This window comes from Cajanus cajan, chromosome 3, assembly GCF_000230855.2.
Source record: "Cajanus cajan strain Asha chromosome 3, NIPB_CcT2T_4, whole genome shotgun sequence".
NCBI classification, from domain to species: Eukaryota; Viridiplantae; Streptophyta; class Magnoliopsida; order Fabales; family Fabaceae; genus Cajanus; species Cajanus cajan.
The window spans coordinates 27,075,445-27,098,363 of NC_138519.1; the positions used below are offsets into that span (position 1 = coordinate 27,075,445).

Genomic DNA, 22,919 nt, shown 5'->3' on the forward strand with positions numbered 1-22,919 from the left:
TAATGTTGTTAACTTATTTCCTCATATGATTAGGGTTGTTTATTTCATTTATTATTTTATTAATTAATGATGAAATTTTTATAGAAATAGTTATGGTATGCAACCAAACTAAATATTCACAAACCCGACTCAACCAAATGTGATCAACTACCTCTGGGTCTGCATCACCTTTGAATTGTGGAGGATGGCACTTATAGAATTCAGCCAAATCTCGACTCTCCTGTGACCCAACTGATCTTGTTACACCAGCTATAGCTCTCTCAGCATCCATCCTAGCAATGTAGGCATTATGTTATTGCATAGTCATAGTTATCATCTCCATGACATGGGTTATCTACTCATTTGCTCTAGGCATCTTCAACAAAAGTAACAACTCATTTAGCACACTACATCTAAACCACTCAACATAAATCAACACAACATTCAGCACAACATAGAGTTCAATCATAACAAAAGCCTAAGGGGACCACCCCCACAGAGTGTCCACTAGACTCGAACTGCTCTGATACCATAAAGTGTAACGACTCGCCTGGCCATCACACTGTAGAACCACACTACACAGAAGTAGAATATGCATACAAAAAAGAATATATACATATATCCAGCCTGAGGCTCAACAAGTCAAAGTATATATATCTAATACTAACAAAATGCTACACCGAGGTAGCCTACACAAAATCAGCTTCAGCCACCACCTATGACATTGTTACTACTCTTCAGCCTATCCTTGCTCTGCTCCCATATACAGTATGATCATCGCAGTCCAAACCACATGGAAACATATGCAAGGGTAAGCTAGTGAAAATAATCAACATATAGATGTAGACAACTTACAACTTTAACAACGAAACAACAATTTCAACAATTCAACGTTCAACACATAACAACACCCAACTAAATCACAGCTTCACAATACAACAACATATATACAACTCATATCAACATCAATTCAACTCATCAACAACTTTTGCGTCGTCACGCAGTTCAACTCGGAGATCTCCTACAACATGGGTATGTAGTCTAAGTGGCTAGGTCCTACCGAACTGACAACACAGAACCTTTTTGGGCTTGCTAGGTAAACAGAAAATTTGGATATCAATCCACAACTTCATGATTTCTCAGACTTTGCAACTTAAACAAGGATGTATAACACTATGTCTGGATAAAACAGCTGGGTTTAGGACTACCACGACATTAGCTAGCTCAACTAAGCCATTTATGGGATGAGCCTACCGACTATCCTCCAAATACTACAACCCTCCGATACTTGGTTAGGAACTAAGTACCTGACTTAGTACTTTACTCAAATTGGTCGCTTGTAATCGGTATAGCTCGACCTGACCCCTATACCGTGGTCGCTTCATACATGTGTGCCTCGACCTTGCCCACACACGGGACCAACTAAGTCCTAGAGGAGAACAACACAACGTCCACTCCAAGGGACAACTTCCCAAGGAGGGTTTTCAACAAATTGGGCTCTTAGAACACCACAACTATCTCAACCCGCACAATGGGATGAACAACTTTGAAAATATCTCTTCTAGTCCTAGTGATCAACAACTTATCATCACAACTGAATCAGCTTTCAACTTAACAACACAGCTCAGCTCAACAATTAACAACACACTTCAACAGCACAACAACTTCTCAAAAGCGTTTAACAACATGTTTTAGCAACAAAGCAACTTATCCAAAATATAAATACAGTATTTCCTCACAATTACAAAACTACATCTTCTCATCATATCACAATATTCAACATTTTCTTTGTCATATAATCAAACACATCACGCCTGGCGCAAGTAAACTCGCGCCCAGCCTGAACCCAACCTGAGAGCTCTAAAGCTCTCCCACGCCCGGCGTAGCATCATCACGCTTGGCGAGTTGGTAAGCAGAAACTTCCAAGAGTCTCCCAAGCCTGGCGTGCCAAACTCGCGCTCGACGTAAATCAGGTAGAGACCTCACCAGGATCTCACGCCCAGCGCGTTCATTCTACGCTCAACGCCACCCTAGGCAAAGACCCCTAAGGAATCTCTACGCCCGGCGCGCTCAGATCGCACCCAGCACCATATTAGTAACTCACTATCTGATATCACGCCTAGCATGGTTCTCCCCACGTCCAACGTGATTCATCCAGAGACTTTCGTTCCTAATCTCGCCTAGTGCAACCAACCTCGCGCTTGGTGTGATTGGAAAATAGAGTTCCCTGATGAACGCACGCCCGGTGCCAAGAACTATGCCCGGCGTGAATTCAAACAGCAACCCTCACAACTTCAAAAATTTCAACCAAAAACCTGAAAATCAGTCAACTCAAACACATGCAATCCATGAAATGAAATACATTTACATCATACGACCCAAAAACAAGCTTTATTTCAACATGCAACTATCAAACGCATCAAAATCACCATTTTTCCCAATTTTCCCGAAACCCCGAAAATGAGAAATTCTTCAAATCAATCAATGATTCTCGACATTCTTACTTCAAATGAGTTCTTAAACTCCCATACAACAAATAAGTTTACAATCTAACTTTCCTTACCTTAGAGAAGTAGAATCCGAGCTTCAGGGAGAGGAAGAAGAAGAAGGAGAAGGTCCGCGCTTCTGACTAAAAATCCTCACCTCTACTCTTAACCTTCAGCAACAAAAGCACCACAAGGAAGTTCAAAATTTTGGAACAAGGAAAAGGAAGTGAGAAGAAAATGAGAGTGTTGAGGGGAAGGAGGAAGAAGTAGAGCTTGCAGGTCTTACAGTGTCACTATAGGGTGTGTCACTGTATGGCAATTTTGTTATAGTGACATCATATAACAATGTGTTATCCAAATTTGTGTAAGTAACATAAACTCAAAACCATAAAATTTAATGTGAATTCAACACTTGTTATTCAAACATATAACTGAATTTACAAAAATAAATAAATTATTATGATAATATATATATATATATATATATATATATATATATATATATATGAAAAGAGATCCACTTATTCTAAGAAAAAATCTAGTTAAACTTACTTTACTCAATAATTTATGTTTTACATCAAATTTTAACAATCCAACAATTGAATTAAAAAATTTTAATGCATAAATCAACTTTGTAATTTTTTTTTAAAAAGTGAAAATTATTTGATACTCTATTTCATTAATTCAAATCAACATATAAAATATTTGTTTGATTATTTGTCAATTTGTATGAAAGAAATAAGTTATCAAATAGTTTTCAATTTTTTTTATAAAAAACTGTAAAATTGATATATATATATATATATATATATATAAAGAGAGAGAAAGAGAGAGTGAAAAGGGATTTACTTACTCTAAGAGTAACTCTACTCAATAATTCATGTTTTACATTAAATTTTAATGATTCAACCATTAAATTAAAAGTTCTTAATATATATATATATATATATATATATATATATATATATATATATATTTTAATCATGTTATTAGTTTTATAATTTTAGATTTTTTGATATATTATAATTCATTAAATAATTACTTTTTATAATTTTGATCACTTAATGAAAAGTCATCATAATTATAAAAATATCATTCCATAAATTTTAATAAATTCAATATTGTTGGTCAAGGGTAATGAAAAAAATTGGAAGAGTTTTGATGATTCCAAAAGCCTCTTGATATATAATACAAAGTTGTATAGCTTGTTATTTTATATTTTGTGTGTTTATAAGTAATTAATCTTATTGTATTTTCTCTAGCGAGACTTATTTTTTTTTTAGAATAAATGGATCTTTCTATCAATTATGTGGCATAATAATCATTTACAAGAAAAAGATCATTGATTATTTTGTTTATGGTTTAGGGTTTACCTAGGCATATTTCATATTTAACCATTGATTTCAAAGTTCTTAATATATAAATTAAGTATGGAAATCTAAAAAAAAATATAAAAATTGTCTTGATACTTCATTTTATTAATTCAAATTAAGGTATAAAATACTTTTATATGATTATCCATTAATTTGAATTAATAAAACAAAGTATCAAAAGATTTTTAATTTTTTTTTTAAATTTACAAACTTGATCTATGCATTAAGAACTTTAAATTCAATGGTTGAATCGTTAAAATTTGATGTAGAACATAAATTATTTAATAGATTAAGTTTAGATAGACTTACTCGTGGAGTAAACAGATCTCTTTATATATATATATATATATATATATATATATATATATATATATTTTTTTTTTTAAGAGTAAGTCTTGATAGACTAATTTCACTCAATAACTCATATTTTTCATTAAATTTTAATGATTCAACCAATGAATTAAACATTCTTAACATATAGGTCAAATTTATAATACTTTTAAAATTTTAAAAATTATATGATACTTCACAATGAAAATAATGAAAAAGTAATGATGACAATAACAAAGAGAGCAAGCAAGCGAAAGAGGGAGAGAGTGACTGAGTGGTGGCAATGGCAATGAGCATTGGACTCGGAGATGGATATGAGAATGAACGAGAGTGGTGATAAGAAATGTTGGAGAGTAAGGAAATGAATGCACATGGAAGAAGGGACACCATATGTCTGTGCATATAATTGTACCTACTAAATTATTTATCACTTAACTGGTTTACAATGGTTTATATCCACTACAACAAATTATTTTATTATTGATAATTATTTAATGATAATAAATTAATTGTTTTTATTTTATTATCTAATAAAAATATTAATGATTAATATATAATAACCACTAAAAATATATTTAATTTATATCATACCAAAATTTATTATTAGTGATAATTATTTATTGAAAAAACTTTAAGTCTCAAATTTACTAGAGATAAGATAATTAAATATTATACAAGTTGATGATAACTCTCACCTTACAAGTTTATGTTGTAGGGTTAAGTTAGACTTATAACTCACTATTCTAAATTGGTATCAGATTACTCGTCATTACCAAGCTCAATAATGTTAAACTTGAGGGGATATATTGGAGAAAATCCAAGTCTCACATCGATTATAAATAAAATAATTAAAGAGTATGTAAGTAGAGAGTAACTCTCAACTTGCAAGTTCCACGTTTCTTAGAGATAAGACAATTAAAAAATAAGAAAATTAAAGACTATATAAGTAGATGGCAACCCTCATTAATTAAAAAGTATTATGAATTATTTCTTAAACTTTTAGTGACAATAGCAAAAAATATTAAATGTCAGTAAAAAATGTCACAAAAACTTATACATTTTTTCAGATCATTATAAGAATCTTTACTAGCATGTAGAATAATTACTGGTAAATATTTTATTGACATTGCATATAACGATTAATGTAAAAAAGTTAATAAAAGATTTTGCAACAATTTTTATTATCACTAAAAAAAACATTAAATATCATAAAAAAAATTCATTTTATTGTAGTTATCAATTCATTTAAATGCTTAACTGATTTGGTATGTTGTAAATTAAAGCACCAACATTATAACAAGAGCTTCACGATATTCCCAACCAATCCAAAAGACATGCCAAAATACAAAGTACAATGGGTATCTTGGTGCCTTTCACACTTAGTGCAAACTCAGTCTCTCAGAACCAAAGTCATTGGGTCTCTTTATGGATCATGCACTTGGTGAGACAATACTTTCTCTTAGCATCAAACTAGGAATAACTCTTAATGACTCGCGCTCAGTGTAGTCCTTCTCACACTTAATGCCAAGAGGCATGATCACCTCTCAAGGACTTTCATGTTTAGCAAGATGACTCCACGCTTGGAGCGGGTAAGCAAATTGCACATCTAAAGTTTCGTGATTTCAATTTATTGGAAACCTAAAAAGCCTCCAAGTCATCCAAACATTCGAGAATGACAAATATGGGTCCAAAATTGATTAACTTAGCAATTACTTGACAATTTCTCATAAAATAAATGCATATATATATATATATATATATATATATATATATATATATATATACATACATATATATATATATATATATATATATATATATACATACATATATATATATATATATATATATATATATATATTACATCAATTCATTAATTTCAAAACGATTAAACCTAAACCCTAATTGTCAAGAACATTATCAATTCATTATACACAACAATTTATTCAATTTAAATACAACAACAATTAACAAAAAAAAATATACAAGATCAATAGAAACCTACAAAACTTAAACAACATCAACATAGTCAAATTATGGGGATCCAAACAAACGACTTCACATGATCTAGTGTCAACCTCTTTATCCACAACCTGTATTATATCCATGAGTGAGACAACTCATTGCTCTTATCTTGAAAAAAAAAATACACATGAAAATGGTGCAAACGAGTTATGACAACAACCTTCTCGATGTTCCTCTCTAAAATCACAGTGCTCTCAATATGTTTTCAAGATGACACCACAAAAGAATGAATTATGTTTACACCTTGTAATATATCTTATTGTGTTTACGAGGACAAAAATTTAAAAGTTTGCTAAAATATATTTTATTGTTAGAAAATCCTTCTTTTATTTTCTAAAACCTTTAATTCAATCAAAATAATAAGTTATTGGGTCTATTTGTTTAAACTTAAAAATAAGTATATTTTTAAAACAAGCAATTCTTTAATAAGTAGATAGGAGTTGCTTCCTAAAAAAAGTATAAAAAAAAAACTGCTTTTTTTATTAAAAAAAAGTTTAGACAAATACATTAAAAAGTAAAAAAAAAAAAATAATACTTATTTTATTAAAAGGAAGTGCTTTATAGGAAAAAATTTAAACAAACAGATCAATTATTTCATTAGAAAAACTATAGTGTTACACCAAGTTGCACTTCCTCATTGTAAGCCTTTCTTTGGTGGACTAAAGTCTAAAATGATAATGCAAAATACACTTGAAGGTTGAGCTCCCTCAACTTGGACCACTTAAAAGAACAAACTAAACGAGTTAATCTAATAATTCATGCTTGTTTTGAAACCCATATTTAAATTATATAAGTTAAATTATATTTTTAATTTTTCTATAATATTTAATTATATAATTTTGGTCTCTCAAATGTTAATTATATAATTTTAGTCTCTAAAATTTATAAAATTTATAATTTTGGTCCTATTAGTAAATATCTATCACTTAACCATTATAATTATTATATTGATCATCACTATTGACATCAAGTGCATGACATAGTCATTAATATTTAATAATAACATTTAAGTCAAATTTTACTTTACTTCCAATTTTTATCTCATAAAATTATTAAAAAAAAAGATAAAATAAAATAAAAATATGGATAAAAATGCAATTTAAGTAACATTTTAGATATATGAATAATTCATTCTATATATCATGTAACATTGTAGATATCAAATAGAATTTAAGTAAAGTTAATTCTTAAAAACTTATTTCCATGGTAACAATATTCTATAACCAATACATGCATTTAAAAAAAACCTTTTCATATAATCTAATATTTCTATCAAAGTGTTAATTCCTTCACTCAATAATTATCTTGACACTTTTAATTCTAAAATAAAATCAAGACAATAATATATTTTTAATTATAAAATAATATCAAAAGGTTTAATAACTTTTAATTAAGACAATATTTTTTCAATTCATCTTCATCTAAAATTTAACATTTTTTAATTCAATTAAAAATTCAAAAATATTTTTATATTAAAATTACAATTAATTCTACCCATTGTAAATTTATTGAAACGTTACGTTAAAATTAACAACTTAATTTTAGTTCTTGATTTTTCCAATTAACTTTTTTATCATATAAGTTAATATTAAAACAATAATTACAATATTATCTAAATCCAATATGTAATACTCAATCGTAATATTTATTATCAAAATAACACCCCAAAAAGACTTGGCGCCTAAGGCCCATATCCTAAGTTCCTAACTCGCCTTGCACTAAACATGACTATGCATATTCATTATTCAGCTAGCTTATAAATTTTAAGCTAACTTATACATTAGTTTTATAAAACACACCTCATATATTACTTTGTAAAAAAGATTAAAAGAGAATTAATTTAAGTGTAACTTTATAAATCTAATAATTACTTTACCAACATATATATCGTTGATATGAACGAAACTAAGTTTAGATTTTTTAAATAAGGTTTTATTTTTGAATTTTATGATTGAAAAAAATATATGAATAAAAAGAGAGATCCCACTATATTTTATGAGTTTCTTTTTTTTAAAACATTTTACTCTTTTAATCCATTGAATCATCTTTTCAAGAGCGAAATTATGACGATCTAACAAATATTATGATAGACAATACTTTAGATTAGGGATGACAAAATAAACTTGGATCCTATGGGTACTCGCAAAAACATCTACATGTGGGACGGTAAATACTTGCTTATATGTGGATAGGTATAGGAAGGGTATAGACCTGCAAAATTTAGTCGGTATGGGTGCGGGTTGGTTACTATAGTACCCAACCTGCCTCGCCTTGCCCCGCAATTATATATATATATATATATATATATATAAGGGATCCTTTTATTCTAGGAGTAAGTCTATGTAGACTTACTTTGTTCAATAACTCATGTTCTATATCAAATTTCAACGATCCGGCCGTTCAATTTAAAGTTCTTAATGTATAGATCAAATCTGCAAATTTTTAGAAAATTTGAAAATCATTTGATACTTCATTTCATTAATTTGAATCAATGTATAAAATGATTTTTATGATTATAATTTGAATTAATGAAATGAAGAATCAAATGATCTTCAAATTTTTTTAAAAAATTGTAGATTTGATCTATACATTAAGAACTTTAAATTGAACGGTTGGATCGTTAAAATTTGATGTAGAATATGAGTTATTGAACAGAGTAAGTCTATATAGACGTACACCTGGAGTAAAAGGATCCCTCCTCATATATATATATATATATGAGGAGGGTTCAAACAACACTGGTGTAGCTTTTACTAAGTGTTACACCGCTCAATAACTTTATATTAAATGTGAATTTTGAAAATTCAACCGTTAAATTGAAAGTTCATATCTCTTAGATCATATATATCAAATTTTATATTAATCTAAGATGATTTGATACTTCATTCTCATAAAACAAAATTGACGTAATATATACATTTCAAAATATACTAAAATATGAACACTTTGATTACCTTCAAATTGTTGTTCAATTTTAACAAAATTTGACATATATGATCTAAGAGATATGAACTTTCAATCTAACGGTTGAATTTTCAAAATTCACATTTAATATAAAGTTATTAAGCAGTGTAACACTTACTAAAGTTACACCGGTGTCGTTTGAACCCTCATATATATATATATATATATATATATATAGGAGGAATCCATTTACTCTAGGTGTAAGTCTACCCAGACTTACTCCGATCAATAACTCATGTTCTACATCAAATTTCAACGATCCAACCGTTGAATTTAAAGTTCTTAATGCATAGATTAAATATGCAAACTTTTTAAAAATTTGAAAACCATTTGATACTTTGTTTCATTAACTCAAATCAATGTATAAAATGATTTTATGATTATTCATCAATTTGAATTAATGAAATGAAGTATCAAATGATCCAACCGTTGAATTTAAAGTTCTTAATGCATAGATTAAATATGCAATTTTTTAAAAATTTTAAAAATCATTTGATACTTTATTTCATTAACTCAAATCAATGTAAAAAATGAATTTATGATTATTTTTCAATTTGAATTAATGAAATGAATTATCAAATGATTTTTAAAATTTTTAAAAATTTACAGACTTGATCTATGCATTACAAACTTCAAATTCAATTATTAAATCGTTAAAATTTGATGTAGAACATGAGTTATTAAGCGGAGTAAATTTAGGTAGACTTACTCCTAAAATAAATGGATTCCTCCCTCCTCTATATATATTAATATTAATATAATAATATTGTTGTTATTTTAGATTCAAGATGCAAGTTGAAATTGTTAGAGTATTTTTTCTCTAAGCTTTATGGTAGCTCATCTTCAATTGAAATTAATAAATGAAGAAATTATGCTACTCATTGTTTGAAGAGTAATCAAACTAAAGTTAAGAGAATCACTACTAGATTTTAATTCTTTAGCAATATTTTATTGTTTACATTTGTTAAAATATTACTATATATTAAACAAATATGTTATTTTGCAACACTTTTAAAAAAAATGTCATTATAGATTAGGGATGGCAATGGGGCCCCATGGGGGCGGGTAATAGTAAATCCGCCCCCACCCCGCTAGATAAAAATTATCCCCATATCCACCCTATATCCGCGCGAGTATCCATTGAGCGGGTATCCATGAATTTCTTGAATACCCACGGATATCCATAGATATTTATAAATTTTTTAAGAAATTAAAAAAATTATATTACAAATGATTTTAAGTCTATATTTAATGTCATTGAAATATTAAAAATAAAAATTCAATGTTAATTTTAAACTTGTATTTAACGTTAATTTTTTTTTGAAATAATAATAAAAATGTAAGATAATCAATGACTTAAAATACATCAATCTCACAAGTAAGTTAAAGTCTCATCACAAAGTTAAAATAATTCAATCTCATAATTCCAAACGAAAGTAAACAACTTAAAATACATAAATTTTACTGGTCCAATCAAAGCTAGAAAATTAATCAAATTATATCCAACATAATTCTATAATATTCTTAACACATGTTAGTAACTTCATCAACCTCACTTTTGTAAGAAAATAAGATGAGAGAGTGTACTTTTAGGGTTATGTGGTACAAGAATAATTAGTATATTTAAGAAATATTATTAAACAGGTACCCGCGGGTATGGATATCATCATACCCGCCCCCGCCCCATTTATAAACGGGTAAAAAATTATCCGTCCCCATTATCCGCGGGTACCCAATTAGCCTATCCATTTATTATCCGTAGCGGATTTTACCCGCAGATGCCCGCGGGTGCGGGTATTTTTTCCATCCCTATTATAGATAGAGTAATATTTTTTTATTTCAATATTATTCTTTCTAATTTTTTTTAAAATCAAAGTCCCATATCGAGTAAAAAAATTTCTCATAGGTTATTTTGCAACATTTTTTTTTAAAAAATGTTACTATAAAGAGTATATATAACCATAATTAAAGTCTCACATCGAATAGATTAATGACTCATAAAGAGTATATATAACCATATAGTTATACTTAAGATAAATAAAATTTGATATTTTATATATAATTAGTGGCAACTAATTAAGAATGTCTCTAATCTTCTCTCAAAAAACTCCTGAGAGTTTAAGAGTAGGGATGACAATGGGGCCCCATGGGGGCGGGTAATAGTAAATCCGCCCTCGCCCCGCTAGATAAAAATTGTCCCCATATCCATCCTATATCCGCGCAGATATCCATTGAGCGGGTATCCATGAATTTCTTGAATACCCACGGATATCCATGGATATTTATGAATTTTTTAAGAAATTAAAAAAATTATATTACAAATGATTTTAAGTCTATATTTAATGTCATTGAAATATTAAAAATAAAAATTCAATGTTAACTTTAAACTTGTATTTAACGTTAATTTTGTTGAAATAATAATAAAAATGTAAGATAATCAATGACTTAAAATACATCAATCTCACAAGTAAGTTAAAGTCCCATCACAAAGTTACAATAATTCAATCTCATAATTCCAAACGAAAGTAAACAACTTAAAATACATAAATTTTACTGGTCCAATCAAAGCTAGAAAATTAATCAAATTATATCCAACATAATTCTACAATATGCTTAACACATGTTGGTAACTTCATCAACCTCACTTTTGTAAGAAAATAAGATGAGAGAGTGTACTTTTAGGGTTATGTGGTACAAGAATAATTAGGATATTTAAGAAATATTATTAAACGGGTACCCGCGGGTATGGATATCATAATACCCGCCCCCGCCCCATTTATAAACGGGTAAAAAATTATCCGTCCCCATTATCCGCGGGTACCCAATTAGCCTATCCATTTATCATCCGTAGTGGATTTTACCCGCAGATGCCCGCGGGTGCGGGTATTTTTCTATAATTTCGTTCTCTCTCCCAGAGCATCATTTTTACAAATAAATAATATATTCGTAGTCCTAAATATATACAGAATCACATAAGACCAATAATTCTCCAAACAGAAATAATTATAAAATTACTCATAATCCTAAGGGACTCTTCCTCTACCCAATTCTCTCATGTAACTCTACATATAAATAATTCCCTTTTCCCCCGTACCTGGATAAATAGTAGCTGAAACTAAGGATCTGGTTGATCTCCTCCGCTGGGTTCCTCTCGGTCTTCAGAGAGTGCAGAAGAAGAGAAGAGAGAAAAGAAGAAAGGAAATCAGAAAATGAGAGGTGTGCCTTTTAGGAGTGGCAGAGAGCGCAATTTATAGGCATCAGGCTTCGTCGGAACGGCCCGTTCCAAATCCAGAACGGCCCGTTCTGGACCCTTAAATCATGGGTAAAAATCACATCCAAAACGGCCCGTTCTCAAACCAAAACGGCCCGTTCTGGGGTGCATTTAATACTCACAACGGTCATATTTCAGAATGGCCCGTTCTCACCTCTGGAACGGCCCGTTCTCAACTTAGAATCGTAGGCAAATTTAATGGTTTGGAACGGCCCGTTACGGGCTACCAAAAGTGTGTCTATTTAGTAATTTGGAACGACCCGTTCTAATTTTGGAACGGCCCGTTCCGGGCTACTAAACCACCTTAATTGGGCTATTGGGCCAGTGAAAATTGGGTTGTTACATACTATACACAACATTTGATAATATGTTGCTAAAACAAATTAATAACATTTATACATAATTAAGTAACATTTTTTAAATGTTGCTAAAAACTATTTGTATTGTAGTGAATAGTAGATTTGTCAACTTCACAAGCAAATGTCAATAAATCAAACTTGAGTAATCTAAATATTATAAATTTTCTTAGTGATTGTGACTCATTTATGAATAATACAATTGAAACACAAACAACATCTGAAATAAAGTTGTATTTGGAAGAAAAAGTTTTTCCTATGAGTAGTTGTTTAGACATTCTGGATGGTAGAAAACAAATAAGATCAAGTATCCAATTTTGCAAAATATTGTTAAAGATGTTTTGATAATCTCAATTTCAACCGTAACTTCAGAATCTGCATTTAGCACATAAGGTAGATTTTTGAATTCTTATCATTATAGGTTCCATGAATTTACATTGGAGGCACTTATGTGTGTGTAAAGTTGGATGAAACACAAGCAACAAGATAATAAATAATTAAATTTTATTTATTTAATAAAAGTTATTATATTTTTTATTGTTTATTTCAATTTTTAATTTAAATTATCTAATCATTCATTTTCTTATCATGTAGTTTCTATTAGTATTATTGGATCAAAATAATATATAAACATGGAAGACAAACGTTTGCAAAAATATGAAAAAGTTGATTCCGATGATGTAATTAAATGTCTACATATTTTTTTTTTGTTGAAATTTATAGTATATAATTTAATCTATAATTTTAATCTAACTAATTTCTATATAAATTTTTCACAGGTCTTGGAGAATATTATTAACATATGATCATGATGTTGGAAGTTTAATTACAACTTTTATTATATTAATTTTTTTTAAGTTTATTTATAAGAATTGAATATTTTGTAATATTTATTTATAAGAATTGTTATGTTAGATATTTGTAATATTAAAAACTAAAAAATTAATATTATGTTTATTTATGTTATCTCTTTATTAATGTATTTACTTTATACATAAGTAAAATATAGGTCATGAGTGCATATATGAGTACATATGTACCTAACAGATATAAATAAGAATTACTCATTAATTTCATTTTTTATATGAAATAAAAATATTTTTTTAAAAACATTTTAATTTTACACATTCAATCACCGAATACGTGAATTAATATTTTTAAAATTAATATGAAATCGTTTCAACTTAACAATCAATTAATTTGAGTCTTAATAGTTAAGATTAGTAAAACATTATTGTGAGATTTTTTTAATTTAAAATTTAATATTTATGAGTTTTAGCCTTGAGTAACTGTCTGAGGGGTATCCATATTAAAAAAGAATATTTGTCACAATTTTTTTAAAAAAATTATACATTTAATAATAATTAATTATTGTATGACGAATATTATATGATACTAATTGACAATTAGGAGTAGGAATACGTTAGATTAGATTAAACTTTTAATAAAATTTGAGTTATTATTTATTATAATTTCTTTTATAGACTTGACCTAACTTTTTTAAAAAAATTGATCTGACCTATTAATTTATTTAAAAACTTATTTTACTGTTAAATATGTCAATAAATTTAATTTTAAATAAGTTAGTAATTATATTTTTAAATACATGTACATTTTTATAATTTTCATTGTAAAAAATACTTTATTCTATTATTATTAAAATTTAAAATAAAAACAAAAAGATAACTGAGGAACAACACATGTATGTCTATGTAAACTAACGTACACGCAATGAAAAAAAATAATTTTATTCAAAAAAGTTATAAATAATTCATACATTTTATTTGAAGTATTCTAAATAACCAATCAATGAAGGAAAAGAGTGGATGAAGATACAACTGCTGAAGTTTCTATTTTTATTTCTTGATTTTGTATAAATAAAAAATGTAAAATGTTTAAATGTAGTGAGAATGTAAAAAAGAAATTTTGTATTACAAATTTATTTATTTAATTATATTATTAATAATATGACGTGTATTATTTTTTTTATTATATCATTAGATAAATAAACTAGAATATCATACTTAATATGTTTTTTTTATAAATTAAATCCAACCTACTTTTGTAAAAGGTTAACCCTGTCTTTTTATTAAATATATTTGCTAAAGTCAAATTTTAAACAGAAAATCATAAATTCTTATTTAAGATTTGATTTTTAGTCTCATCTTAGTCACTACACGTAATAACTTTCTAAATAAAAAATCTAAGGCTTAATTGTGTTTTTGATCCCTCAAATATTGTAATTGTGCAATTTTGATCCTCAAGGTTTTAATTGGGTAATTTTAGTCCTTAAAAGATTGTAATTGAGTGATTTTAGTCCTTAATTTTTAATTGAATAATTTTAGTCCCTCAATTATTATAATTGTGCAATTTTAGTATTTTCTATTAAAAATTTAGTAATTTTAGAATTTATATATATAATATTTTAAAATTATACAATTGTTTGCTTATTTATTTTAATGTATATTATAATTTTTGTTAATATATCAAATGATATATATTAATTATTACTAAATAAATATAAATTTATATATTATTAGTATTTTAATATTATTGATAAATTAATATCAATAATATTTTTAGTATATTTATAGATAAACTAATAATTTGATAAACATGACTTAGTATATATTAATATATTTTAAAACATTGTGTGTGTGTATGTATATATATATATATATTAAAATTATTAAATTTTTAATGGGAGAGACTAAAATCGCACAATTATAATATTTGAGGGACTAAAATTGTTCAATTAAAAATTGAAGGACCCAAATTGCACAATTGCAATGCTTTAGGGACTAAAATTACCCAATGAAAATTTTAGGGATCAAAATTGCACAATTACAATACTTGAGAGATAAAAACACAATTAAGCCAAAATCTAATTTATTATTTTTTTCAAAAAATATCATTATTTTCAAAACAAATAAATTTAGGTGACAACTTTTACAATTACATTTTCTTGATTTCTAGCTGCCACAATAATCACATGATATACTAATAGATTTTACTCTTTTTTTTTCCATTATATATAGTGAAAAATGTGGGGACTGGTGAGAGGTGTTGACCACATAAACACACACAAAAAGACAGCGCCAACAGCAGCAGCTACCATCTAGTGGGCCCACACTGTATTTTGTCTGGGCCACACTTCATTTCAGCACAAGTTTCACAAACTGCGGCATCCATTTCACTTCCAACAAAACCACCCTTGCTGCTCTTCACCAGTTTATCAATTTAATTTTTCTTTCCCTATTTTCCTCTTTTAATATTATTAATTAGGCACAAATCCCTTTAATCAATCAACTTTATTACATCAAAGATTATTTTGACAATTTTTCCACAAATTTATTAAAAAAATTAAAATAAAAACTGTATAGATTATTATTATTATTCTCATAATGCTACAACTGATTGATTTTATCCATAAAATGGTAAATAATATTACGGCGATGAACAAATCAATTTTATCACGGCGCCGAAATTTTAGCCTTGGTGTTCTTGCGTTCTATATATACCCCATGTTGCTCACAGCAACAAGTCACAATAATCACACATAAACACACTACTAGTATATAGTGTGCTGTGGTGTTCCCTTCCATTATCTAAATACCCTTTTGCTTTGTTTTGTACAACACCTAAAAAAAAATGATGGCATGCCAACAGTGGCCAGAGCCAGTGATTCGAGTCCAAGCCTTGGCCGAGAGTGGCTTAACCACAATCCCCGACCGTTTCATAAAGCCTAAGTCCCAAAGAGTCACTAATAATAACACTTCTCATGCTTCAAATCCAAACCTAGCCAATTTTCATACTCATGATCATGACAACATTAACATCCCCGTGATTGACATGAAATACATCTATGGCGGCGGTGGTGAGGGGTGGAGGGAGGAGGCGCTCCGCTCCGTGGCGGAGGCTTGTAAGGAGTGGGGTTTCTTTCAAGTTGTGAACCATGGTGTGAGCCATGAGTTGATGAAGAGTGCTAGAGAGGTGTGGCGTGAGTTCTTTCACCAACCACTTGAGGTGAAAGAGGAGTATGCAAATTCACCGCTCACTTATGAAGGGTATGGAAGTAGGTTGGGAGTGAAAAAAGGGGCCATTTTGGATTGGAGTGACTACTTCTTTCTCCATTACATGCCTTGTTCCCTTAGGGACCAAGCCAAGTGGCCGGCCCTCCCAACATCCTTAAGGTATGTCCCCCCCTAATTACTAGTTTATAATTTATATTTCTTAATCAAATTAATTAAAATTTGAAGATGTAAAATAGACTTTATTGAGAGAAAGATACTTATAAAGTAATAATTTCCTTGATAATCTCAAAACTAGGTCGACAAATTTGTTTTTTAAAAAAACACTTCACCCTTCTCTTCATTATATTTTTAAGTACATGTTTCAGAATTTGTTTTTCATAAACTATTCTTTTTAAAGATAAATATATCTTTTATAAAATAGGCTACGTTTTAAATAAGTTGCCAAACACGTCATAAGTGATAACTTTTTAAATTGGAAAAAAATGATGATTTTTTCACATCAATATTATACTAGTATTTATAAAATATTAAATCTTCCGACTAAAACAAAGGAGAGAAAAATATATCTTTTTTAGAATTAGTGCAAAAGTAAGTGCGGAAAACATGTGCATAAATCAGATTCTTTCTGATTTTGTCTCATTTGGTACGCAGTAGGTGCGTTTATACTAAATTATTATTAAAGGGGTGGGTACCTAAAACTTGTGTCCTTTATATTAAGGTTTTGTAAGTGTTATCAACATGAAACTTGGACACTTTCAAGTTGGATTGTGCTCCACAAAGCCGTGTAGTACAAGAAGAGGATCTTCATATTTTTAATTCATCATTAGGAACCTGCAAGTAAGCTTACTACGGTTGGTGTATGGTGGAGTAATAACATCACTTTGAAACGTAAATAAGTACACCGTACACCCATATAAAAAACGTGAGGATATTAGTCATAAAGATATCTGGTCAACATAATATATAAAAAAATTATTACAGTAATGAAGGAGATAAGAGAAATTCAGATAACAATCTGCGTGGGAATAAAATATCCAATAAATGGATTATAGCATATTCGATCTTATATTTCCCTTTTTACATGCATAGACATGCCAATTTTTATTTTTATTTCTATTTATAAAAGTATATTATTCATATTATACTATTTTAGGATAATTATTTAATCTTATATTTACAAGAAATTATACAAGTAGGTTTTATGTACAGTTTCTCATACTATAATTTGATCATCTAGTCACCTGAACCCAACGCTTTCCTAGAGATTTAAATTTTATAAAGACCTTATTGAGACCACATTGCCTGGTATGAAAGATCATTAATTTATAAGAAGAATAAAAAATTGTAGCTGGGGGTTGTTTTGAATCTTTGTGGTGAGGAATTAAGTAATCTTTTCTTTGTGGTGAGGAATTGAGTATTTTGCTAGTGTGTCGTTTCTTGTTGGAATTTTATTCATACGGGGGGCAAAACCTACCCCTCTCTGACATGAATAAAGTGTACAAGTGTTGTTCACATAAAAAGTGTAAAGGATAGAGTGATGTGTATGTATTTTATTAATATTATTATTATTTTTGTTGTATACTTATTATTTTTTCTCTCCTTCCATTTATAAGCATTAACTAGAGATACTGGTGTCTACCAATTTTTTTCATAAAAAATATATGCATGAGGCTTCAAAATAATGTCTAAAAAGCATTTCTTTTCCTTTTTTTCGTAAATTTCCATTTTAGACATTTGGAAACTATAAGTTTCTTGACTCTAAAAAGTTCGGTTTAGTTCTTATAAATTTTTTATTTCTTGACTGCTTCATTTTACAAAATAAGAGTGCAGTATTTTTTTCCTCATTTTCCCTATAGTTGAATGAGTAATATTGTAAATTACTTTCATAGTGCATGTATCTAAGAAGAACAAAACAACCTTTAATTAATTTCTTTCCAAATTTTTGTTTTCCCTAAGTTTCTTTTCTTGATATAATAGGAAAATCATTGCTGAATATGGTGAGGAGGTTGTTAAGCTAGGAGGAAGGATGCTTGAGATATTGTCAATAAATCTTGGGCTTAGAGAGGATTTCCTCCTAAATGCATTTGGTGGTGAAAAAGATCTTGGTGCTTGCTTAAGGGTGAATTTCTATCCAAAGTGCCCACAACCTGACCTCACTATGGGGCTGTCCTCTCACTCAGACCCTGGTGGCATGACCATTCTTCTCCCTGATGAAAATGTGTCTGGACTCCAAGTACGCAAAGGAGATGATTGGATCACTGTTAAGCCTGTCCCAAATGCTTTCATCATCAACATGGGTGACCAAATTCAGGTCTCTATCTAGAACATTCATTATTCAACCATTCTCATCATTTCTTATACGACTGGGTTGATATTAAAAAAACATATAGTGAAGTATTATAGTTGTTATTCACCAATATCACCTATCAGAATTATAGTTTAACTTTGATAATATATGTAATATTTAATTTTATTAAATATTAACGTATATAATGAAGATAAAACTTTAATCTGGTCATAGAATAATTAGCAGTACCTATAATACTTTTAGCAGCACCTATAATACTGGATTTAAGTCTTGTCCAAACAAAAATTGAGAATATTTATCCAACTTAATAAACATATGTCTTTAGTACTTATATTATATTATACAGAGAACTTTTTATTGGGGTGACATAATTATACAATTAATAATTGTTTCTAACTATTTCAATACCTTGATTATCTTTATAGGTGCTGAGCAATGCAATTTACAAGAGTATAGAGCACAGGGTGATTGTGAACTCCAACAAAGATCGAGTTTCATTGGCCTTTTTCTATAATCCCAGAAGCGATATTCTGATTCAACCTGCCGAGGAACTTGTGACTAAGGATAGGCCAGCACTCTACTCACCAATGACCTTTGATGAGTATAGACTTTTCATTAGGACAAAAGGACCTAGTGGAAAAGCTCAAGTTGAATCTTTGGCTTCCAAATGTGATTCCAATTGAGTAGTTTGCACTTTGCAGTGCACACATGCATATGAATAATTGATCATCTCGTGTTTGTATTTATCAGATGCAATTAATTAATATCCCACTCTTCTATGTCACACTTGTCTCCATTTTTCTTATCTCAAATATATTGTTGAGGTATTGCCTCGGTCAATTCAAGAAAGAAAAATAATAATGGGGGAGTGGTAGGGTTGTCAATGTAACTTTTTATCTAGTTGCCATAGTGGGATTCTAACTAAAGCTCACTGCCGGTGCTGCTTGAGGAAAAAGATATAAGCATGTGCCATGAATTTGCACTTCTAAAATAACACATTTCATCTTCTCACAAATTCTCTTCCTATCTTTTATGGTAAATATTTACATTCAAGAGATATTAAATGTATTTGATTACTTTACACTCAATACTTCTCCTAAAAAGTAGTGCCAGAAAATTATATTATCGAGTAAGAAAATTTATTTATTTATAGTTCCCGACGAGTATTTGCTCTTTCATAAATGACAATCTAAGACATATAGTGTATGTTTAGAAACGTATTAAAAAGTTAAAAATTACGTCAATTTATCTAAAAAAAATATGGAAATTATAATTGTTACTTTCTAATTGAACGTGAAAAATCGCGTCGAGAATGTGAAAGCAAAAACACTATTAGTGTGTCTGTTTCAAATGTTAAAGTTGATATATTCAACATAAAAAAGAACTTATTTTTAGAAATAAGATTGAACTAAATTTATAATTTATTAAACTTATGATATATAACATTTTTATCATATTATTATCAAAATACATGTAAATGTCTAGTCATCATATGGAAGTATGTTGGACACTATATATATATATATATATGTAAGTTTGGGAACTGCTATGGTACCCATAATAATTGAAGAGTTTTGGTACTTCAAATTATGTGATCAAATAAATTTTAAAAAGTAAATTTAAAATAACATAAATTTTAGATAAAAGATTTGTAGAAAATGAATCAATCAAAAAAATTAATTCAAAAAAAATAATCAAAAATTAATTTTCATAACAAGTTTTATTTATATGTGACTGAATTAAAAAATTAAAAACAAAAAATATAATAATATTATAAAAATAATAAATAATATAATTAAAAAACTAATTTATACTATAAATTAAAAAAATTAACACTAAAAGGTATTAAAACGTATTAACAAAATATTAATATTAAATTATTTAATTATATAATAGATGTTACATTATGATAAAATTTAAAAATGATAAAAATAATTTAAAAATATAGAAAATTTTATAAAGATAAATTATTAAAATAATAAATAAAAATAAAATAAATAATTACAATAAAAAATAAAAATAAAATATGCGACTGTTCCGTAGAGTTTTCCTAAAAGTTATAATTATTTTAAAGTATAACCTAAGTAGTTGCGTTTACTAATTGAAGGCAACTTTTGGATTGTTGCTTAATGTTTATCTATGGAAACAATTTCATCAGCTTTTTCTAATAGGGGAGTTAGTGCTTGACCCGTTTGCACCATTATATGTCCATTTGGTTGCTATTCCAGTAATGGGTTCTGTTTGCATGCCTCTCTCATAATCACAGTACCAAATACAATGGTTACCAAAGAAAACTACCAAACAGAGTGGATGGAATATTACAATTAAAGTAACTGTGGTCCTCTCACCCACTACCGTTTGTCTTCCAGGGAACAAAAACGTGTGTGAAGACTCCATTGATATTATGGACCACTATTCACGCCACCATAGCTTCATAAAACACACGTTTTTAATGCACCCTATTTAATTAATTTAATACTCTATATGTCGACTAATTAAGCAATTTCAATTCATTCACGTCACCCATAAATGCATGATAGGATCAGTAACTTGTCGTTTTGTGAAAATTCCAGACACTGTGATAACGGTAACAGTGATGCGGAATCATCTTGAAAAAATTAATAAAGTAACATTTGTCAAAAGAATTTAAAATATGATATTTGTTATCTGTGTTTCAGTTAATTTCGGCGATTCTATTTGAAAGATCGATTCAGCATTTTCGTTAGGGTAATTATCACCTTATAATAATTCGCATAGCCAAACAACTACGCTCGAATTTGTCTCATTAATGTATCAATTTATTAATATTTATATTTTAATATAAAGTTTGTGTTAAAAATGAATAGTATCTTATTTGAGAATAAGCAAGTATTTATATGTGTAATGAAGATATATCCTTGGTGGAATCAAAAGTGAAGCTATAACAAAGCAGGCTCTTTAATCATAGTGGCCCTTTTTACAAAAAAATTATTAATATCGGTTTGTTTTGAAAATTTTTCCCATCTTAGAAAGGTTAATACCTTTCCATACCATGTATTTTTTTTTAATTCTTTTAAGATAAAAGAAGATTTTCACCTTTCACGTGAACTCCATGTGAAAGATCCAAGTGATTGTTGCACATGACAAACTACTATGACTTAGGATTGGAGTACACATAGAAGTCACAAGTTTTTCACATGTTCAAGTATGAATGAGAAATAAATTCGTACACGTGGATAATGATCAAACTCATTTTGACTTTAATGAAAAATACTCAATTTGATCGAACATGAGTGTGAGTACAGGTAATATTCAATTTATTAAATCGAGTATGGAGATATAGATGAATATATACTTACTCACCTCATACTTGTTCCCCTCTCCATCCTCACTTTAAATTTCTAGAAACTTAATTTACATTTTTTTTATTATAAAATTTACTTGAAATTTATGTAATTTCTATTCTATTTTAAATTTATGTTAGATGAAACTTAATTAATATAATTTTTTAATAGTTACTTTATGTTTAAATTCTTGTTTTTTTTTTAATATTTTCTTGTAAAAAAATATTTAATTAATTTTAATCTAGTACGAGACAGTTACGAGTATATTCAATGCTTAATGTGGACAGAGATAAGACATAAATTTCATACCTGTCGACTATCAAAGATAAGGATGGGTTTATGATACGAACTTGAGGACGTGGACAAAGATATTAAAACCTGTCCCTGTCCCAACATGTTGCCATCCCTATGTACAAGATGTAGCTAGAAATTTCAAATTTGAGCATGCATGGTGATTGTTGAGAGATGAA

General features: G+C 28.5%; 1 protein-coding gene across 1 annotated transcript; it reads left to right on the forward strand.

The window, feature by feature from the left end:
• Positions 1-16,312: 16,312 nt before the first annotated feature.
• LOC109813634 (jasmonate-induced oxygenase 4) lies at positions 16,313-19,910 on the forward strand. Its single transcript, XM_020377856.3, has 3 exons — positions 16,313-16,977; positions 18,796-19,129; positions 19,552-19,910. Exons 1-3 carry the CDS (start codon positions 16,436-16,438, stop codon positions 19,807-19,809), a joined length of 1,134 nt encoding a protein of 377 aa, XP_020233445.1. The 5' UTR covers positions 16,313-16,435; the 3' UTR covers positions 19,810-19,910.
• Positions 19,911-22,919: the final 3,009 nt, after the last annotated feature.